Source organism: Oreochromis aureus, linkage group 7 (assembly GCF_013358895.1).
Source record: "Oreochromis aureus strain Israel breed Guangdong linkage group 7, ZZ_aureus, whole genome shotgun sequence".
Lineage (NCBI taxonomy): Eukaryota > Metazoa > Chordata > Actinopteri > Cichliformes > Cichlidae > Oreochromis > Oreochromis aureus.
In genome coordinates, this window is record NC_052948.1 from 17,657,897 (window position 1) to 17,675,452 (window position 17,556).

Genomic DNA, 17,556 nt, shown 5'->3' on the forward strand with positions numbered 1-17,556 from the left:
TCAGCCATAGGGTGTCGCAGTCACATGAGTCAGAAGGGTTGGACTATGTATCCTTGATGCTTAACCTGTTTGTTAAGTTCAAGGAGCTGGACTCTGTCGCTCGCCTCTGAGCTCCTCTGTCTGGGTCACAGGTAAGGGCACGCATACTCTGTGTGGGGAAATGTTATCAAATAAATCAAAGCCTTGTTTAACCTTAAATATTGAACTGAATTAATTGATCAGTTAGTTTATCACTGAATGACATCTGGTCTTGGATTGTGTTCGCAGCTTGCTGAAATCTTTTTAAGCCACATAACAAATCTAACAAAATTGTCTCCATGGCATCTTTATAACATCTCCTGTGACTGTACAGCAGCTTGTACATGTACTCACACAGACACTATTGATAAATTCATCATTTTTACTTATTTTTACATTTTGTTATAATAAAAAATTGTTATTGGCAAAATAATAAGCAGACGTAGAAAATAACACAAACTATACATGAGTAGAATTTCAATGTTTTACTTCAAACTTCAAACTTAACTGGAGATGTTAACTTTACATTTGAAGCCGTTCTGCCTACAGCATCACCATCTGCACAGTAATAAAACACTTTTTTATAGTTGTCATCAGTAATTTCACACTTGTGACAGGACTTTGATCACATTTAGCTGAATAACTATGTGTGCCTTTTAAATACACATACAGAAGTGTTTTATTTGGGCATATTGAGTAGGAGTGTTTTCCAGTTATTGTGTTGCTGCTGTTGTCCAGTTAAAGATCAGAATAGACATCTTCAACTCTGGCCAGGCTAAGATATCTGATCCAACACTGACCCTCATTGTAAACTGTGTGAACGGTTGCTATCTCAGGATCTACTATGCTGCTTAATGATCAGAAATACTTGTCGGTGTAAATATAGGCTAATAGGGTGTCCATTTTGCAGAGCTCACCCTTAACAAAATGTCTGACACAGAAGAAGTCGGGGAGGAAGAAGTTCAGTATGTGATCAATTTTACACTTTTTTTAATCTTCATGTTATTATGAGTGCAACATTTCTTTTTATTATCTTTATGATTCTTGTGGTATTGTGTAATTAAGAGGACATTTCTAATTGTGTCAATGTTACTGCTCTCTTCCAGGGAAGGAGATGGTAAGAAAATTGCATCTACCCATTATTTTATACACCTGATTTCATTTCCAGTCATTTTACTAATCATGTGTGCTCCTGGTCATCAGCACAAGATGACTCAAAGCCCAAGCCTAAGTAAGTTTCTCAACTTTCCTTATGTTGAGCAGTTTAAACCTCACTTAGGACAAATCATGCAACGATAAACTGTTCACACCTGCAGGTTTATGACAAACATTTCGGCCCCGAAGATCCCTGATGGTGAAAAGGTGGACTTTGATGTGAGTCAGCCTCATCAAACGTCTCTCCGTTTGAAACTGACCAGACACATTTTTCACAATGTTTGGTTTTCTGACGCAGGATATCTACAGGAAGCGTCAGGAGAAGGATCTAGCTGAGCTGCAGTCTCTGATTGAGGCTCACTTCGTCCAGAGGAAGAAAGAGGAAGAGGAACTCATTGCCCTCGTTAATAGAATTGTGAGTTGGTTGCAGAGCAGTCCCAGTGTCTGTACCCGGCTGAAGTTCACCGTGACTGCGCGCACCTTTGTGTGTTTCTTGGTTGTTGTTTTTTTTAGGAGAAGCGTCGTTCTGAGAGGGCCGAGCAGCAAAGGATCAGGGCGGAGAGAGAAAAGGAGAGGCAGAACAGACTTGCGGTACGGACGCGGATTTACACCTTCACTCTACAGTTTATTATTCCGCCTGCAGCGAAAACAGTATTGAACGATTGGCTTGTGCTGCATGCAGGAGGAGAAGGAGCGTAAGGAGCAGGAGGAACAAAGGAAGAAGATGGATGAGGACGCAAAGAAGAAGAAGGCCCTCTCAAACATGTCTCAGCAGTACGGTGCTGGACAGAAGGTCTCTCAGTTTCCTGTGAATGATAGTATGAAGCAGACATGTGCTTGCTTGACTTAATGAGAATGGATCACCTGAGTGGATAGTCCACTATGATGCTCCTACTGCAGTAGCTTTGCATGATTTACAGTTAAAAGTACTGGGCCCCTCAGTTTATCCACAAAGCTGGTTTTATCTACTCCACCTTTACGACTCTTCTCCCATTAAGCCCTCTCTTTTGATTGGCTGTCTCTGATAAACAGAAGCCTTGAAGGTGGAAAAAAAATGTCTGAAACTGAGCATTCCCAGCACTCTGAAGACTTAGGTTTTGGCTAACAGGGATTACTTTTACATATGCTGGAATGCAGTTTAAAATAAGTTAATAATAATAATACATAGAGAATGTTGAGGCGGACTCATGCTCATTCTTTATGTTATTTTACGCAGAGTGACACCAGAAGAGGCAAGAAACAAACTGAGAGAGAGAAGAAGAAGAAGATACTGGCTGAACGCAAGAAACCTCTTAGCGTTGATCACTTGAACGAGGATAAACTCAAGTATGACAACACTATGCAGGGCTTCTTCAGTATTCATAGTTCATTATGTTTCTAAATATTGGCCACAGATGACTCGTGTTAATACTGCAACATATTTAACAGTAATAGGTAATTTGATACGTTTTTGGTATGAATTTCTTTGTAATGACAGTTGTGTTCTTCTTTAGGGATAAAGCCAAAGAACTGTGGCAGTCACTGATGGGGCTGGAGGCTGAGAAGTTCGACCTCAGTGAGAAACTTAAAAGACAGAAATATGATGTAAGTCATAAACTATTAATACGTTCTGTGATATTACTGTCATTATTTAAAAAAACAAAATAGAAATTGAGTGTATTTATGACCAAACACCTGAAGGCAACCATCCTGCATTTATCATTTATTGATATTTGTTGGTGTGGTTTCCTAGTTTCACGATTTACGTTAGACCCTGTTGTGTAAGATTATCAGCCTTTTTATTTCAAAACACTAAGGAGATGTTTATGTGCCGTTGCAGATCAACCTGCTTCTCGCTCGTGTTCAGGATCACCAGAGGTAAGCACACAGCTCCCCCACTGGATCTTTTCCTATTTTGATGACCTTCTAAGGTTTCTTGTCTTACATAAAGCTTCTGTTGCTCCCTTTCACACCTTTCTAAGATACGATTTCACATTTCACCACTCACAATCAGAAAATAGATCAGAGACAGCAGTTATCTGTGTATTATGTTCTAAAAAACACAGTGTCTCTTTTTAAAGCCTGCTCTTGTAAATGTGCACATGACTTGGTGTATATCGTCCTTTAGTGCTTTATAAAAGCAGCTCAGCGGATACTCGAGAAATCTATCATCTGTGACATTATTAGAAAAACACATCACGTATCCGGTTCTTATAGTTTGAATTTATTGTCCGTTGAACAAACGGCATGCAGCTTGACAGCATACCCCCATAAAGTCAAAAGAAGCCTCAAATGTTTGCGGTTCAAATTTTTGCACTTAAACTATTACCAACTTAATTATTTCCACATCATCTCCTCTCATGACTCCCACAGTCTTTGTATTTCTGTCTTTAACATCTGTACCCTGGGTAATGGTATGTCAAATTACTAAATAATGAAACTATATGATATCCATGTTTATTAAACTCATTGGTATCCAAAACCTTTACAGTGCCAAAGGTCGTGGAAAAGGCAAGATGGGCCGGGTGAGATAAAGCTGCTACAAGACAGAATGGAAGCAGACGGTGACACCAGCGATGGACCCTGGTGTCTATTGTCCATGTGTTCATTCTTCTATTGTGTAGGGTTATGTGTCAGTTACAATGGTCATAAAAGTACAAAACAAGTGTTTCTGTGTAAATCTGTCCACTATAATAACTCTTACACAAAAATTCACACTGAACAGCAAATGTGTCTAATTTTGCATTGTTCTTGTGTCGCTTTAAAAATAAATACATAAATAAATAATGAATGTATGATATATTGGTATGGGGTATGTTAACAATATAAAAAAAAAATTTCTTTTGCAGTGCACAAATTACTTCAAAATCCAATAAAGAGGGCATACACATGGTGTCACATGAGTTTTCATTTGTAGCTTTAATCAAAATCTACAGTTAGAGCACATATTCCTCAGCAAGGCTCCACATAGTGGTGATGTATAATATTATTTATGTACTGTTTTACTTACATTAAGAAAAATATAATAATCTAGGACAGAAGTATGCGTGATGCCGATGGCGAGTGACTAAAATGTACTTCCCCTGATTATTACTTCCTTGCTGTACATTAAAACTATGTTTCCATATACACATATCCACACCAGTGCATTTCTGAGTTGTCTCTACAGCCTGAGCTGCTGCATGACTCGACAGGCAGGTGGATGGTCCACATGAAGACAGTGAGGGTCCCCACAAGGATGAAGAGAGCTTGCTGAAGATAGCTCATCCTCACCACAGGTGGGTTTCTCTGATCTCTGCTATCACCTGGCTGGCTTTCTGCAACGCCTAGACACGGAGATGAGAAGACAGATGTAAATCTAATAACTGATTTTAATGTCGTCATCACACTGCATTAGGATCATACTGGGATATACAGTTTCCATCAACTCACACAAGAGAATCACAAGTCTGATTTACTGCGGTAAGTAGAGGGATTTTTATGCTAAAAAGATTTGAAAAATCATCTCCTAGATTGATTCATTTCTCGTGCCTCATATTGGCTGTATGCACAGAACAGTCAGTGCAACAATAATTTCAGAGCACTGAGAAACCACCTATATCTCTAATGTTGCCATAATAAAGCATGCTAAATAGTTAAGGCTTTTCATAATTCATAAGATATTTCTTTGTCTTTACAAAAAGAAGTAATATATTATAGTTACTGGATAAAATATAACTTTGCATGACATTGGCTTTTTTTGTGATGAATCTGTCACCTTGAGCATATCAGCAGCCTCGTTGCGTCTCTGAGCCATGTCCTCGGACTCTGTCAGCAGGTCGCCCAGCAGCGTCGTCTTGTATAACTGACCCACCAGCTCACTCTGCAGGCAGTCCTTCACATGGTTCACCAGGAAGTGCATCACTGCCTTTGGTACACTGAGGCCAAACACAGTAAAACGCATAGTAAGGATTAACGATGTTAACATTTACTCTGTAGCACATGAAAAACCGTGAATCCTTACCTGTCTTGGATGTTTTTCCGAACAATCAAGAAATATGACTTGATGAGTCTCTCGATGACCTCACAGTCCCTCTGCTCCCGAGCAGACAACTTCCTTGATACTGGAACAGGCTGACAATGAAATGAAAGAAACTAACACCTCAGCATCAAAATATCATAAAACTATTCACCAGATTAGTGCACTTACAATACATCTACAACACCCCCCCCATATGAAGTATTGCTACTGAGCAAAAAACAACTTTTAAACCTGCTTATACAAATGCAGAGTACTCACCACATCTAATAGGTTGACAGCATGGCCCTTCTGGGGACTTGCAGTGATAAGAGGCTGGGCCATGGCCCTGTCACCAGCTGGAACCTCCTCGCCCTTCCTCACCATGCTCCTCCAGTTGCCCGTGCCACTGTCTGTCTGGTCACTGACAGAAGAGCTCTGAGAAACACTGGCTGCTCCCTACAGAGGGAAGAGATATAAGAGGTAATGAAAATAAGAAAAATCATCAGCTGATCCAACATTACAAAAACAGAGCACATCCAGAAGTTTTCGACATGCTTCAAATATCAGCATGCCATAGGTCTTCTTTGACTTCAGTACAAAGAGGTGAGTGTAATTTCTCTTGGCACAAAATGTAACAGATTTACCAAAACCAGATCTTAATATCTTTCTTTTCAGTGAATATATAATAAAATTACAAAGAGTGTCCATATGATATAGCCTACCAATGCTAATAAGGTTTTCTTCAATTCTCCATTAAAAGAAACCCCAAAACAAAACCAAACAAAACAAAAACCCCATGTCATTTCAGTTGAGCTGGGAATTGTGCTTTTTCTATCCATGCAACCAGCATGCAGAAAATAGGGTTAGATGCAAATTAAAGTGTAAGGGTCAAAGAAACACAGCTTGGCTGATTTTAAAGGAATCAAAGAAAGTCTGGGGGTGGGCAGATGTAGACACAGGCAGGGGAAATGAACAGGACACACCTTAGTGACCTCGCCCTCAAGGGCAGAAGTTTCGGTGGGGGAGAGAGACTGCCCCCCAAGACCTCTAAGGGACTAAAGAAAGACATGAGGTAGAAAAGAGAGGAGCATGGACAGGAGCTATAAGCAGAGGTGTGCATGAGCCTTACATACAGTAAGATAGAAGAGCTGTCCGACATACAAGTTGGGCAGCTTGAGGTCAAGCAGACTGAAAGCACATAATTTCTTTTATTTGTATATTTTATTCTAACTTTATATATGCGTATATATGTGAACAGCTGGTTTTGCCCTGACTAAATAAATCTACCTATGCAGGAAAGAAGAAGTTAAAGTGTGTTACCACAAAACAGTGACTCTCAGACAGACAAACTGTACCTTATCTCTGGGAACGGCAGAGGGCAGATCTCTGAGTCTATTCCGTCTCTGCTCCTACAAAGACAAAATTTCGAAAAATATCACAAGCAGAAGAGAAAATGTTCTCCCTTTTCTGGAAAAGAAAAATCATAATTAAAAACAATCAGTGTGAGGTGACAAAAGAGGATTACACAAACGATGCATTAAATAAATGTAATGAAAGTAGTGGCTAATCTCTTACTTCAATGTTGTTGTTCATAAGGCCACTTGCATCGGCAAAATCGGGGTGTTTGGTGTTGATATACGCCAGTTCAATGGCAACCAAGTTATGTACCTGAAAATCGATTCAGAAAATAGGTTTTTCAGATTAGGGGGCTGTCTGTTAACTTCCCTTATAAATACCACAAGTGTGAGGAGGTCCTGACCATTTCATTTGTGACTGGGAGTCTTTTTCTGAGAAGGGATGTGACCACCTCTACTATAGCATCATGAAGCTTTGGAAACCTCAGTAACTCCTGCAGAGATGATGAACAATCAATCAAATGCCTAATGTTACAACCTTCGGCAATTACAGCACACATCTGTGCTTTAGTCGCTGGTGAGGGCGTGTCTGACCTGTGTGCTGTAGTTACTGCAGTGCTGGATGATCCTCTGCATCTCCTCGTGAACGAGCTCCACACAGCGCAGACTGGGCTCTTCCAGACGCTTGATCTGCCGCTTCACAAGCAACTCAAACGAAACCTCGGGCACAAACAGAGCTGGCCTTGGACCCTGCCAAAGGCAATTAAAGTGTAAGCTTTGAAAAAGGTGCCTTTTAAGGTAATCACATTATCGCATGTCACAGAAACCAACCGTTGCATTTCTGATTGCAGTGAGCACGTCGATGGTTGTCAGACCGCCCAGAGGATCGACTGACTCCAACGTGCGACCGAACGTCTCGTGGAATATATAACAAATCCGTGCTCCACCACACCTGAGAAGGAGAAAGGACCACATTAAAGCACACACTCACATGCAGAATGTGCTTTCATTAAGGAGAGTATGATGCTAGCGCCCCTTAGTGGCATAACAAAGTAAATGCAGTTTAGAGTTGTGTAACTCACAGTTCAGCTGTCTCAATGTACTTGGCCGTGCCCTCTATTGTGTTGCAGTACTCTGCAGCAAACTTGGTGATAATCTGCAGCAACGTGGCACTCTTATCCTCGACAGGTTCACCGTAACTGTTGAGTAAAGACTGATACTGTGCTGCCAGCACATTGATCCTCGTCTTTAGCTCAGGGAGACAGTCTCTGATGTGGTGCATCAGTAACCTATGGTAATAAGAAAGGTAGTTGTCAGGCTTGTTACGGACTAGTGTAGCCAGTGCTATGTTTCATCTTGTCAGGAAGGGAGTAAAACTCAATCAATTAGGCTAAAAAAAAAAAAAAAAAAGTTCAATATTTCAAATTTAAATAAATACATAATGTATCACTTTCATACCTGTTTAATGTTCTAGCCAGATATTTGGTTCCATTTCTGTTTGCGAGGGAGGGGTACTTCTTTTGTAAGAATGCATGTTCATCTCGAATAGAATCTGCCACCAGCTTCTTCTGATTGATATCCAACTGGCTCCTGATCAAGTGCACAAACAAAAATAACTATGAGGGTGAGTTGAACTTAAAAGGCGCAGTTTTGCCTTGTATGACCACTCACTGCACCGATACCTGTTTACTACTCCAATAATGCCCAGTTTAACGGGGATGACTCTGCCCATCAGGACATCCATGGCGTCCGTACCAGCATCCATCAGGTCAAGCTTGGTTATCACTGCTAGCGTCCTCCTACCTAAACACAGAACACACAAACTCAATGTTAAAAAAACACTGCTGAGGAAAGAAAAGCAAAGAGCATGTGAGGGGAAAAATGAAAATAAAGGCTTGTGCTGATTTAAGTAAAAACAACCAGAGGAGAAGAGGAAACCAAAGCAAAACAAGGATGCCGTTTACCATCAGGGTCAACCTCACGGGCCACCTTGAGAGCCTCTGATGTCGCCATATCTGTGTTGGCAGCAGTCACAGCCAAGATGATTGAATTAGGGTTGGAGATATACTTTAAAATCAGCTCTCTGATCTGGATCTCTATGTCTTTGGGCTGATCTCCCACCGGTACCTGTTTTAACAAATACAAGTAAACTTTATCCATGGCAGATGACCACAGCTGATTAATAAATAGCAATGGGGTATTAAAGCCTACAACCACATAACTACTCATGTAAGTACATTTATGTAACACTTGTCACTGCTTCCAAGCTACATGTAACTAGCTTTCATTTGAATAATCAATGAATGTGACCTGGACAGAGATACATGAGCAAGGAGAAAAAAAAAAATCATTAAATCAGCTAATGTACAATATGGATCAATATGCTTCCTAGTTCCTGTTATAAAACGTACAACTAGCTTAGATCCAGCACAAAGTTAAGACTTGCAGTTGCTTTTAAGGACTTTTTTTAAAACGAAGAACTATTCATGGTTTTTAAACCTTTTCAAAACTTAGAGATACCCTGTATGAAATGTATCTGCTAGATGGTTTTATCTTCTTAGATCACACAGGTCGGGACTTGGAGAAGCAAACTTGTCTTACCTTGGTGATGCCAGGAAGATCCACTAATGTGAGATTCACAACTTGTGGAGAGAAGATTTTTAGGTGAATGGGTTCATCGCTAATTCCCTGCAAACATAATAAAGCACCTTTCAGGTTGGTGTGGACATTTAAAGCTCATTCATTTTCTCCTTTTATGTTTCACACTCACTTTGTTACTGCCAGAAATTCGTTCTGTTTCTGCCTCGATTTCGTGTCTGATTTCCTCAAAATCTGTGTAGATCTGAAAAGATGATTTAACCATAAATATTAAGGGGGTAAGAATGAATGAGCAACATTAATTTTAAAAAACATTTGTTGACACTGAAACAACAAGGACAGCCGAGAGGAGCAGAAAGTACATGACAGGGAACACTTACAAAGAAATCCTGAGAAAATCCAATTGATATCACGAGGCTCTCAGCACCTCATAAGAGCTTATTTGTTCAAACATGAAGAACTACAGTAAATGAAACTCAGAAAAAGACACAATGTAGCTTTGGAGGACATTAGCCCTGTGGCCAAAAAGATATTTTTAGCAGCTGAAAGGGTGTGTGTGCCTGATCTTGTTACATGTTATACATTTGAGGCATGCCGCAAATCCAGAAAATGTCGTCCTGTTCAATGCATATGTGTCAAAGTAAATATGGGGCAAAGAACAAGGATAAGTCTTGGTTCACCTTTGTATATGAACTATTCAGATGTTTCTAATACACAGTACAGCAGTGGCGTGAGAGTGTTAGCCTTGTGGAGAACAGGCTGAAAAGTCTACCTTGTTTTTGGTGTGTAGGAATTTGCCCCATTCTTCTCCATCGATGCCTGCAGGAATACAAAGTCGAGGACAGATGTTTTAGATACAGATTACGTGACAGATGTAGCCTTGAGACAAACATTACTATTATTACATCCCTGATTTAAATGTGTTTTCTGCCGGCAAGGATGTGAAAGATAAACTCTTCAGAGGAGAAGGCGCCACAGCTGAAGAGTTGTTCTCACATAACAGTAAAGGAAGTAAATAACCTAAAGCAAAAATAAAGTGCATTCTGGAAAGCAGAAACCTAGAAAGGCTATTAAAAAAAACAAAACAAAACAAAGTAAGTTGATTTTTGATGCAATAATCAACAGGTTGGGGTCTGTTGTTCATCTGAAGGAAGCTGCTCTATGTGGCCCTTATAATTATTTTCAACAAAATTGTAAATTTTTTGACCAGAATATGCCAAGTCTCTTTAACAAACTTCAAATGACAGACACCAGCCTATTTGGGCAGAAGGGCATGAGATGAAGCCACATGGTTTTGCAGTTTTGGAAAAGCTATAAAAATACAAGGCAAGATGGGGACAAATATGGAAAAGAGATGGGTGGTGGGGAGCGTTGGATTCGGTGGGGGCTGATTACATAAGATACAAACACAGTGGGATAGAGAACATGGGAAAAGGAGACCTTTGTAAAGGCGTTCGTTTTTCTTGGATTCTGCGGTTAAAGAGAGACGACAGGAGAGAAAAGAGTTAACTCGGCAATCTGCAGCCTCTGCATGAGACTCTGCAGTAATGCAGAGTCACTCTGCAGTCATTCCCAGAGGACAGGACAAACTACACGCAGGATCTTGGCACATTTCAGTTGCCTTTTTTTTTTTTTTTTTTTTTTTACTGAGAAGCGGGTGGCATCTGTTCACAATCAGAGATAATAACACTATCCATCCATCAATACGAAGTCACTCTAACTGCTCTAAGAATAAAAAGCAATTAAGAATCTGTTTAAAGAGCTCCCCTTATTTTAAATTTTATTAAAGCTGTAAATTTTGTCAATGCGAAGCATAGTGGACTAATCCAACTACTAAACAAATGCCAGTTTGAAAAATGCGTTAGCAAACACCAGAGGGTGAAAATGTGTAAAAAGTTGACTTTAAAACCAACTATTTAAAAAACTATAAATGTTCAATATCGACATACAAATTAGAAGAGGAGACAGTGACGTTACCATTCTCTTCTGTGGGTTTTCTGCGGTCTTCTTGGTCGATGTGCACTAGCTGGAGGACGAGAGGCCGGCGTGTGACAACACCAGTCCCTCGTGGCAGAATATCCCTGCCAACCAGGCTCTCTAAAACCGAACTCTTCCCACTGCTCTGTAGAAAGTAACAATAACAAGATCATAAACAACAAAACTCCCCCCAGAGGGCGTAACCTTGACCCGATTTTCACCTAAATTAAATCAGCTCGAGCTTTTATTGGTATCTACCACCATGCAAAATTTGAACACAGTACTTAGAAAACTGTGGACACTAGACTGGTAACAAACAGACAAACAAACCCAATTACACACTCCCTCCTTTTGGGTGGAGAACAAAACCACCTCACATAAAAGCCTTAAGTATGAATGACTCATTCATTGGCCAGAAAAATTTGTTTTCAGCATACAGAAAACACTCTTCACTGACACAGAGTTTTGGTGGTTAATCAGGGTTTAATTTAATCGGACATCGTTTTTAATCACATGGTCAGAAATAACAGCAAAAAGCATCACTTTCGGTCTGTTTCTCTTTACTGTACATGAACCAATACTCTCACACAGGAAGCCCCATGTGAGGTTAGCATTACACTATTTTTTTTTAAAGCCCATTTTCGCTGAACAGATGTTTTCAGGCATTAGTAGAGGAACTAGTATTAATTTAGGAACCTCTAAAGTTCTAAAGTTTGGAGTTCTGACAAACATTAAAGTGTTTTAACCTGTGCACAATGTTTGTTCACACAGGAGGGAAGCACTGTAAGGCATTAACACCAGTATATGGGATGGTGTTTCTATTGATACAGGACTGTGTGAAAGTCTCAAACCACCCCTCATTCCTTTATGTTTGACATGGAAAGTGGGAAATAAATGCGACGATTATTTAAACCTGCAAAAATATATGGAAAGAAAGTACATAAGGCAGAAACAGAATTTGTAAAATTCTAATGAGCTTTAAAGTCAAACTTTTGTATTACCACCTTTATTCTTCTTCACAGCCTGAACTCTCTAAAGCAAACTTTCTTGCAATTTCTTTAAGTAGTCTTCATGAGTAGGATTTGAATGATTTGAAATTGAAGACCCGCTGATTTTCAGTTCAGTTCTTGTGTAATGTTGGCATAGCTCAGCCTTTCTACCCTTTTCCCTTCCTTAAGAATTGCTTCTTGACAACCACCATTTCTGATTGGTGAACAGTAGATGGATCAACTGAAGAGCCAGATGCATCTCTCAGGTCACTGCTGGACTTTTCCCCTATTTCTTAAGGACATGACTTTCAGATACAGTTTATCTGCTACAGGTAGGTTTTTAGGCCTGCGACGACTTCTTTTGTTCTCCACTTGCCCAGATTCTTCAAATATTTAAGGACGCACTGCACACTAGCTCTTGAGCGTTTTTGATGCTTGAATGATTCTTAGCTCAGTGTTAAGTGGCTTAAAACAACAACAACAACAAGAAAACATTCCCCTGAAAATGGTCAGCTACAAGGACTGGACTGAAAATGAAATAAAAAGCAGCCAATGTCCAGAGAAAAACTTTTAAAGCCTTTCACAAAGTCTGGACAACTATTTCGAGACCAATTAAAAAAAAACAAAAACAAAACAATAATACATGAAACTCTGGCTCCTTGGAAGAAAAATATAAAGAAAAGAAAGATGGTCCAAGACTTTTGCATAGCGCTGTAGGCTTGATTCAGTTGGTAGTTAAGTCATCTCTAACAAAACTGTGTGTCAAGTGAAATACTTCGCATAGCTAGCAAATTGCACATAAACGGCCGGGTAATCTTCCACAGTAGGAGCAGCAGCTGTAGCAGTAAACCTAAAGTTGATCTGACTGCTATAAGTCGGTCTAATGATGGACAAGACAGAAAAAAAAAACAATTATTAAAACCTTCAGTGTAATCTCTGAGCTGCTCTTAACTGAAGCAGAGCACTGACAAGGACAAACATTAAAAGAACAGACACAAGCACGTTGCATCCGGTCTTAATGGGTCAAAAACATCCTTTGGCTTGCCCTGTTTTACTCTAACACCCTCACATCCCTGCCAATACGTCTGAGACGGTCACATCCCATTAGCCTTAGGCAAAACCTCCCACTTTAAACCACTTAGGCTTCAATGTGTACACAAGGTAGTGAGAAATTGTATTATAGATGTTGACTTCATGTCAGTAATAGTTTTTGTGGTGCTGCTAAATTGCACTTGGGTACAGTAGGTTAAAAGGCGTTTTTAATTAATTGTTCACTGTTGTAATATTAACAAAGATGCGATAAATATAACTAATAGTATTTTAAATCTCTCTAAAGCACTGCCAGCAAAAATACTGATAGGATGCGCTAGTTGTAGATAGGTGTTCTTCAGAAATTGGCAAACTTAAATTTAGTCTAGGTTATTCATAAAGTCGTATGCATAAATTGTGTTTTCCATAAACGACAGACGGCTGGTCAAATTGTTTATATAACTCTATTAAGAAAAACCGCATTTGATTTTGTTTTCTGGAGACTGACCACAAGGCTAGAACATGTGGATAAACACTACTGTAAACTGTCAACCGTAACCCTGCTTAGTTTACTATGGCAGTAAACTACAACAATTAAAAATCCATGTTATGCTTTTATGGACAGTTGAAAGTACTGTGTCTGCGTAAAAGTGAAAGAAAAACTGCGGTGAAGACAAAGAGTCAAAACAATAAGTTGCTGCAGGCTAACTAAAAGTTAGCTTTCAAGCAAAGTGACGTCTCTCACCTGTGTTCCCACAACAACTATCTGCGGCAGTTGGATTGTGTCTGCGCCGACAGTGTTAAATACGTCTTGCAGCTTGTTTATGACAGGTATAAGTGCCTCCATTAGCGCCGATTCTAAACCTGTCAAACAGAGAACTTTCTTAACGCACACGGGTACAAAGTCATTCAATGTCCCGCAGCTAAAAGCTACTGGCTTGTCTTCGGATCGGACATCTACGCACGTAGTTAGTCAGAGTTGCATTATGGGACTTGACGTTCACGACAATCAAACGCAGCTACACCTCTTTCTCGGGATTCGAATGTTGCCGAACTACATTTCCTAGAGGCTACATCGTGAGCCGTACTCCAACAATAATAATTATTTTCCCGCAACGCAACAGTAACCAGGGTGAGCGTCAAAATATTTATGGGAACACAGACAAAAATTTAATTCTAATTCAAAGTTTTGTCTGGACATTTTATTATGCGCTGGCTATTGCTTATTTTACTACATTATAGCAGAGTGTCAAGTGCACTACATACAGGAGCTAACTAATGAGGAATATTAACAGTGTTAAACTCAACTAGCACTGATGCTTGTAGTACACAAGACGCATTAAAAGCCTATATGCTTCCGAGTCAGTTCAGTTTTAACAGTCCTTCCACAATTTACTTTACACATAGCCTAACACAACAATACGTTTTTAATGGAAATAACACAGCCAGACTGATGCAACATTGACAATTTATTTTTTAAGCAATAAAGAAGCGTTTTAATTTATGACAACTCAAATAAAAAATGAATATGTTAAGTTCAGCATACTAGCGTTTGCTGATACTATTGTGCTGACTTGTTTAAATATAAACTTTAGTTATTAATGATTAATGAATATTGGAGGCAATACATTGTTGTGGTATGTTGAGTAATACATGTTAGAAACATTGTGGGTCTCAGTGGATCAGAGAACCACTGCTAGGACTGCAAAACCTTTGTGAAACATATTTTATTTGAATCAACATCATTTGTATCTGACAAATTATCTCGAGGCTTGAATCATTAACATGAGAAGCCTAGTTGTTAACTGGTACCATAGATCTGAGGCAATTTCCACTTAAATCCAAGTCCCAAACAGTCCTCTCTTACTTGTATTTTCAGCTTTCCAGCTATCAACCAATTTCTTTCATGTTGAACTGGCTGTAATTTCATGATCATAGTGTTCATAAAAGAGCCAGCATTGTAGAGTACAAGAATATTTTATTATTTCAAGTAAAAACTCCAAAACACAAGTTAAACAAACCAACATGTGGAGGTTTACAGGTTTTTTGTTTCTGCTCATTTGACAGCTGCAAGCAAAACACTGCTGGCTGCCATTGTTTCTGCTAGTAGTCGTGATTGCGGAGTTACAATAACAAACCCTGTACAAAGAACCTGTACAAAATAGTGGTAGGGGAACTAGTAACACATACATTTCTGTGCAATATTAAGCAACATATTTTTTTTTTCTTAAATTTTATGTTATTTATTTTTCCACAATTGTAACAAGATAATGTTTTTAAACTCCATTATCAAAAGAAGGTGCTTGGAAAAAATACTGACAACACAGCTTACTTCACCACTAAGCAAAAAACTACAACAATCACTCACAAGTGAAAATATGCTGGAAATATGTTGGAAAAAGATAGCTTATTTAATTTTAAAACTAAGCTAAACTGCCTGTTTATTCAGTGCCTGTCATTCCTGAATGTCAGTGCTTAACACAAATGTTCACGCTTCACAGTATTTTGAACCAACTGGCTTTCTTCAACTTGACAAATACAACTATGTTGTATGCTTTTAAGGCATTTTTTAAGTCATTTACATTGCACCCTATGATGCAGTGCAGTCTGTGTAAGTAGTTACCATATTCCCTCTGCGCTGCGTTACTGTTCTACAGTGCTGTTTTGACGTACCATGAAACCGGTTTTCAGTCTGTTTGGTGTGTCTGTCAAAAGTAAACATTCTCTCAATATCATCAAACATATCATTGATCATCCCGGCTCCAAAACCACCTTGAAAGTGTCTTTTATGCCTGCTGTGGGACCTGGAGTGTTCATCAAAGTGTCTTCGGTGACGGGCGTGCCTGTTCTGGCTGTAGATGTCAAAGTCCTTAAATATGTCATCAAAACTGAAGGTGAAAGGTTGGTGGGCACCCTGTCTGTGTTTGCCTTGCGTCTCCCCATTGAAGTACCCGTCAGTGTCCCCGAACTGATCATACTCTCTTCTTCTTGCCTCATCTGATAAAGTTTCATAAGCTGCACAGAAATACAGAAAGACAAAATTCAGTCAAAGTGAGGGAGTTTTATTATCTCAACATTAAAAAAAGGTGTGGCTGATAAAGTCCCGGCTAAAGGCATGGCTAACCGAACTGTAATATAGGTAATTGGTGATCAATTAAAGGACAAACTTATCCATTGGATCAACATGTGCCACCAAGAAAACCCCAACATGCATCAGTGTTCCTTATCAATTATTATTAGTAGTAATATCAGATTCACAAATTGTACGGTTTACATTTTATTTTTCACTCATAAGTATAAATTTTAACAGTCTAAATATCAATTTTCCTGTTTGATAGTGAATTAAAACGCTACATTACAATAACAATCATATCCAAGACATGCCAGATAACTACTAATTTTCCCAAAAGACACCAAAATAAACAAATCAGCTGTACCTTCAGCAATTTCCCTGAATCTCACTTCAGCGTCAGGGCTCTTGTTCTTATCTGGGTGATATTTCATCGCAAGCTTGTGGAAAGCCTTCTTTATCTGGCGCTCTGTGGCCCCTTTAGGCACTCCCAGTATGTCATAGTAGTCCTTCTTGGCAAGTATCAGCTCTGTTATCACGAGGACGCACACTGCAAACGTTAGCACAGACTGTGCAGCTGCCATGGCTGCAGTGTCCTGTCATTCAAGAGAGAAAAGTACAGTACAATTAGTGAGTTTCAAGCCAGACAGCACGGTGTAACTGGTAGTGTCACATGTCCTAGCCTCTGAAGAACCACCGCCTTTTAAACGCAACGTCTGTCTTAACCTACATTTGGAGAATGAAAACTTAGCCAATTTATTTTTGCATTTTTAAACGAGCGGCACCAACCTCTCTTAATACTAGCCTACCATGGCTAACACATGCTAGCGGTCCCCATCACAGTCTACTCACGTTCAGGCTCACATCACTTACCTGTCTGGGTGTCGTCTGCCGCTTTCTTTCTACACAAGCGGTCATTAACCGTTTAACCAACACCAAACATCATGGTATTAAGTTGTTATAAGTAGGTGTTATACACGAGTAGTGTGAAATGAGACTATTTCCATGTCTTCTTCGCTAGTTTTGCGGTATCTCTTTAGACCTGACGAATTCTATCTTATCTGCCCTCTGTCGGTCAATGCCGTAAATATTCCTTCTTAAAATGTCCATAATTAGTGTTGTGAGTCCTACAGGCACTGACATTAGTTACCAAACTCGCTATAACTATTTGAATACGTAGTTATATTTAATTTTGATGCAAAGGTTTTTACTGTTTATGTGATTGAACTATTTGGGTAGCACCTCTTTCATTGCACCTGCAGCGCTTCATTTTTTAACAGCAAATCCCGAGTTTCAAAAAACGTGTGGGGACAATTCCTTCATAGAAAATGCTGACTCCGCTTCCCCTGGAGACATTCGGCATACACCGTGAAGCATATTAAGTGT

The 17,556-nt window shown here is 39.4% G+C and overlaps 3 protein-coding genes across 3 annotated transcripts; 1 reads left to right on the forward strand and 2 right to left on the reverse strand.

Annotated features, from left to right (window-relative positions):
• The first annotated feature begins 40 nt into the window (after positions 1-40).
• Positions 41-4,040, forward strand: tnnt2d (troponin T2d, cardiac). Its single transcript, XM_031755640.2, has 12 exons — positions 41-131; positions 929-983; positions 1,125-1,135; positions 1,222-1,249; positions 1,335-1,392; positions 1,472-1,588; positions 1,687-1,764; positions 1,856-1,966; positions 2,390-2,499; positions 2,667-2,757; positions 2,993-3,030; positions 3,644-4,040. Exons 2-12 carry the CDS (start codon positions 946-948, stop codon positions 3,684-3,686), a joined length of 723 nt encoding a protein of 240 aa, XP_031611500.1. The 5' UTR covers positions 41-131; positions 929-945; the 3' UTR covers positions 3,687-4,040.
• A 12-nt stretch (positions 4,041-4,052) lies between these two features.
• Positions 4,053-14,091, reverse strand: dnm1l (dynamin 1-like). Its single transcript, XM_031755639.2, has 18 exons — positions 13,846-14,091; positions 11,083-11,227; positions 9,878-9,924; positions 9,278-9,349; positions 9,109-9,195; positions 8,472-8,634; positions 8,190-8,310; positions 7,966-8,097; positions 7,590-7,796; positions 7,339-7,459; positions 7,102-7,257; positions 6,912-7,001; positions 6,728-6,820; positions 6,508-6,561; positions 5,432-5,608; positions 5,156-5,265; positions 4,910-5,069; positions 4,053-4,478 (listed from the first exon to the last, which is right to left on the reverse strand). The coding sequence occupies exons 1-18, from the start codon at positions 13,945-13,947 to the stop codon at positions 4,422-4,424; spliced, it is 2,094 nt and encodes a 697-aa protein (XP_031611499.1). The 5' UTR covers positions 13,948-14,091; the 3' UTR covers positions 4,053-4,421.
• A 970-nt stretch (positions 14,092-15,061) lies between these two features.
• Positions 15,062-17,356, reverse strand: dnajb9a (DnaJ heat shock protein family (Hsp40) member B9a). Its single transcript, XM_031755705.2, has 3 exons — positions 17,044-17,356; positions 16,538-16,766; positions 15,062-16,115 (listed from the first exon to the last, which is right to left on the reverse strand). The coding sequence occupies exons 1-3, from the start codon at positions 17,086-17,088 to the stop codon at positions 15,691-15,693; spliced, it is 699 nt and encodes a 232-aa protein (XP_031611565.1). The 5' UTR covers positions 17,089-17,356; the 3' UTR covers positions 15,062-15,690.
• Positions 17,357-17,556: the final 200 nt, after the last annotated feature.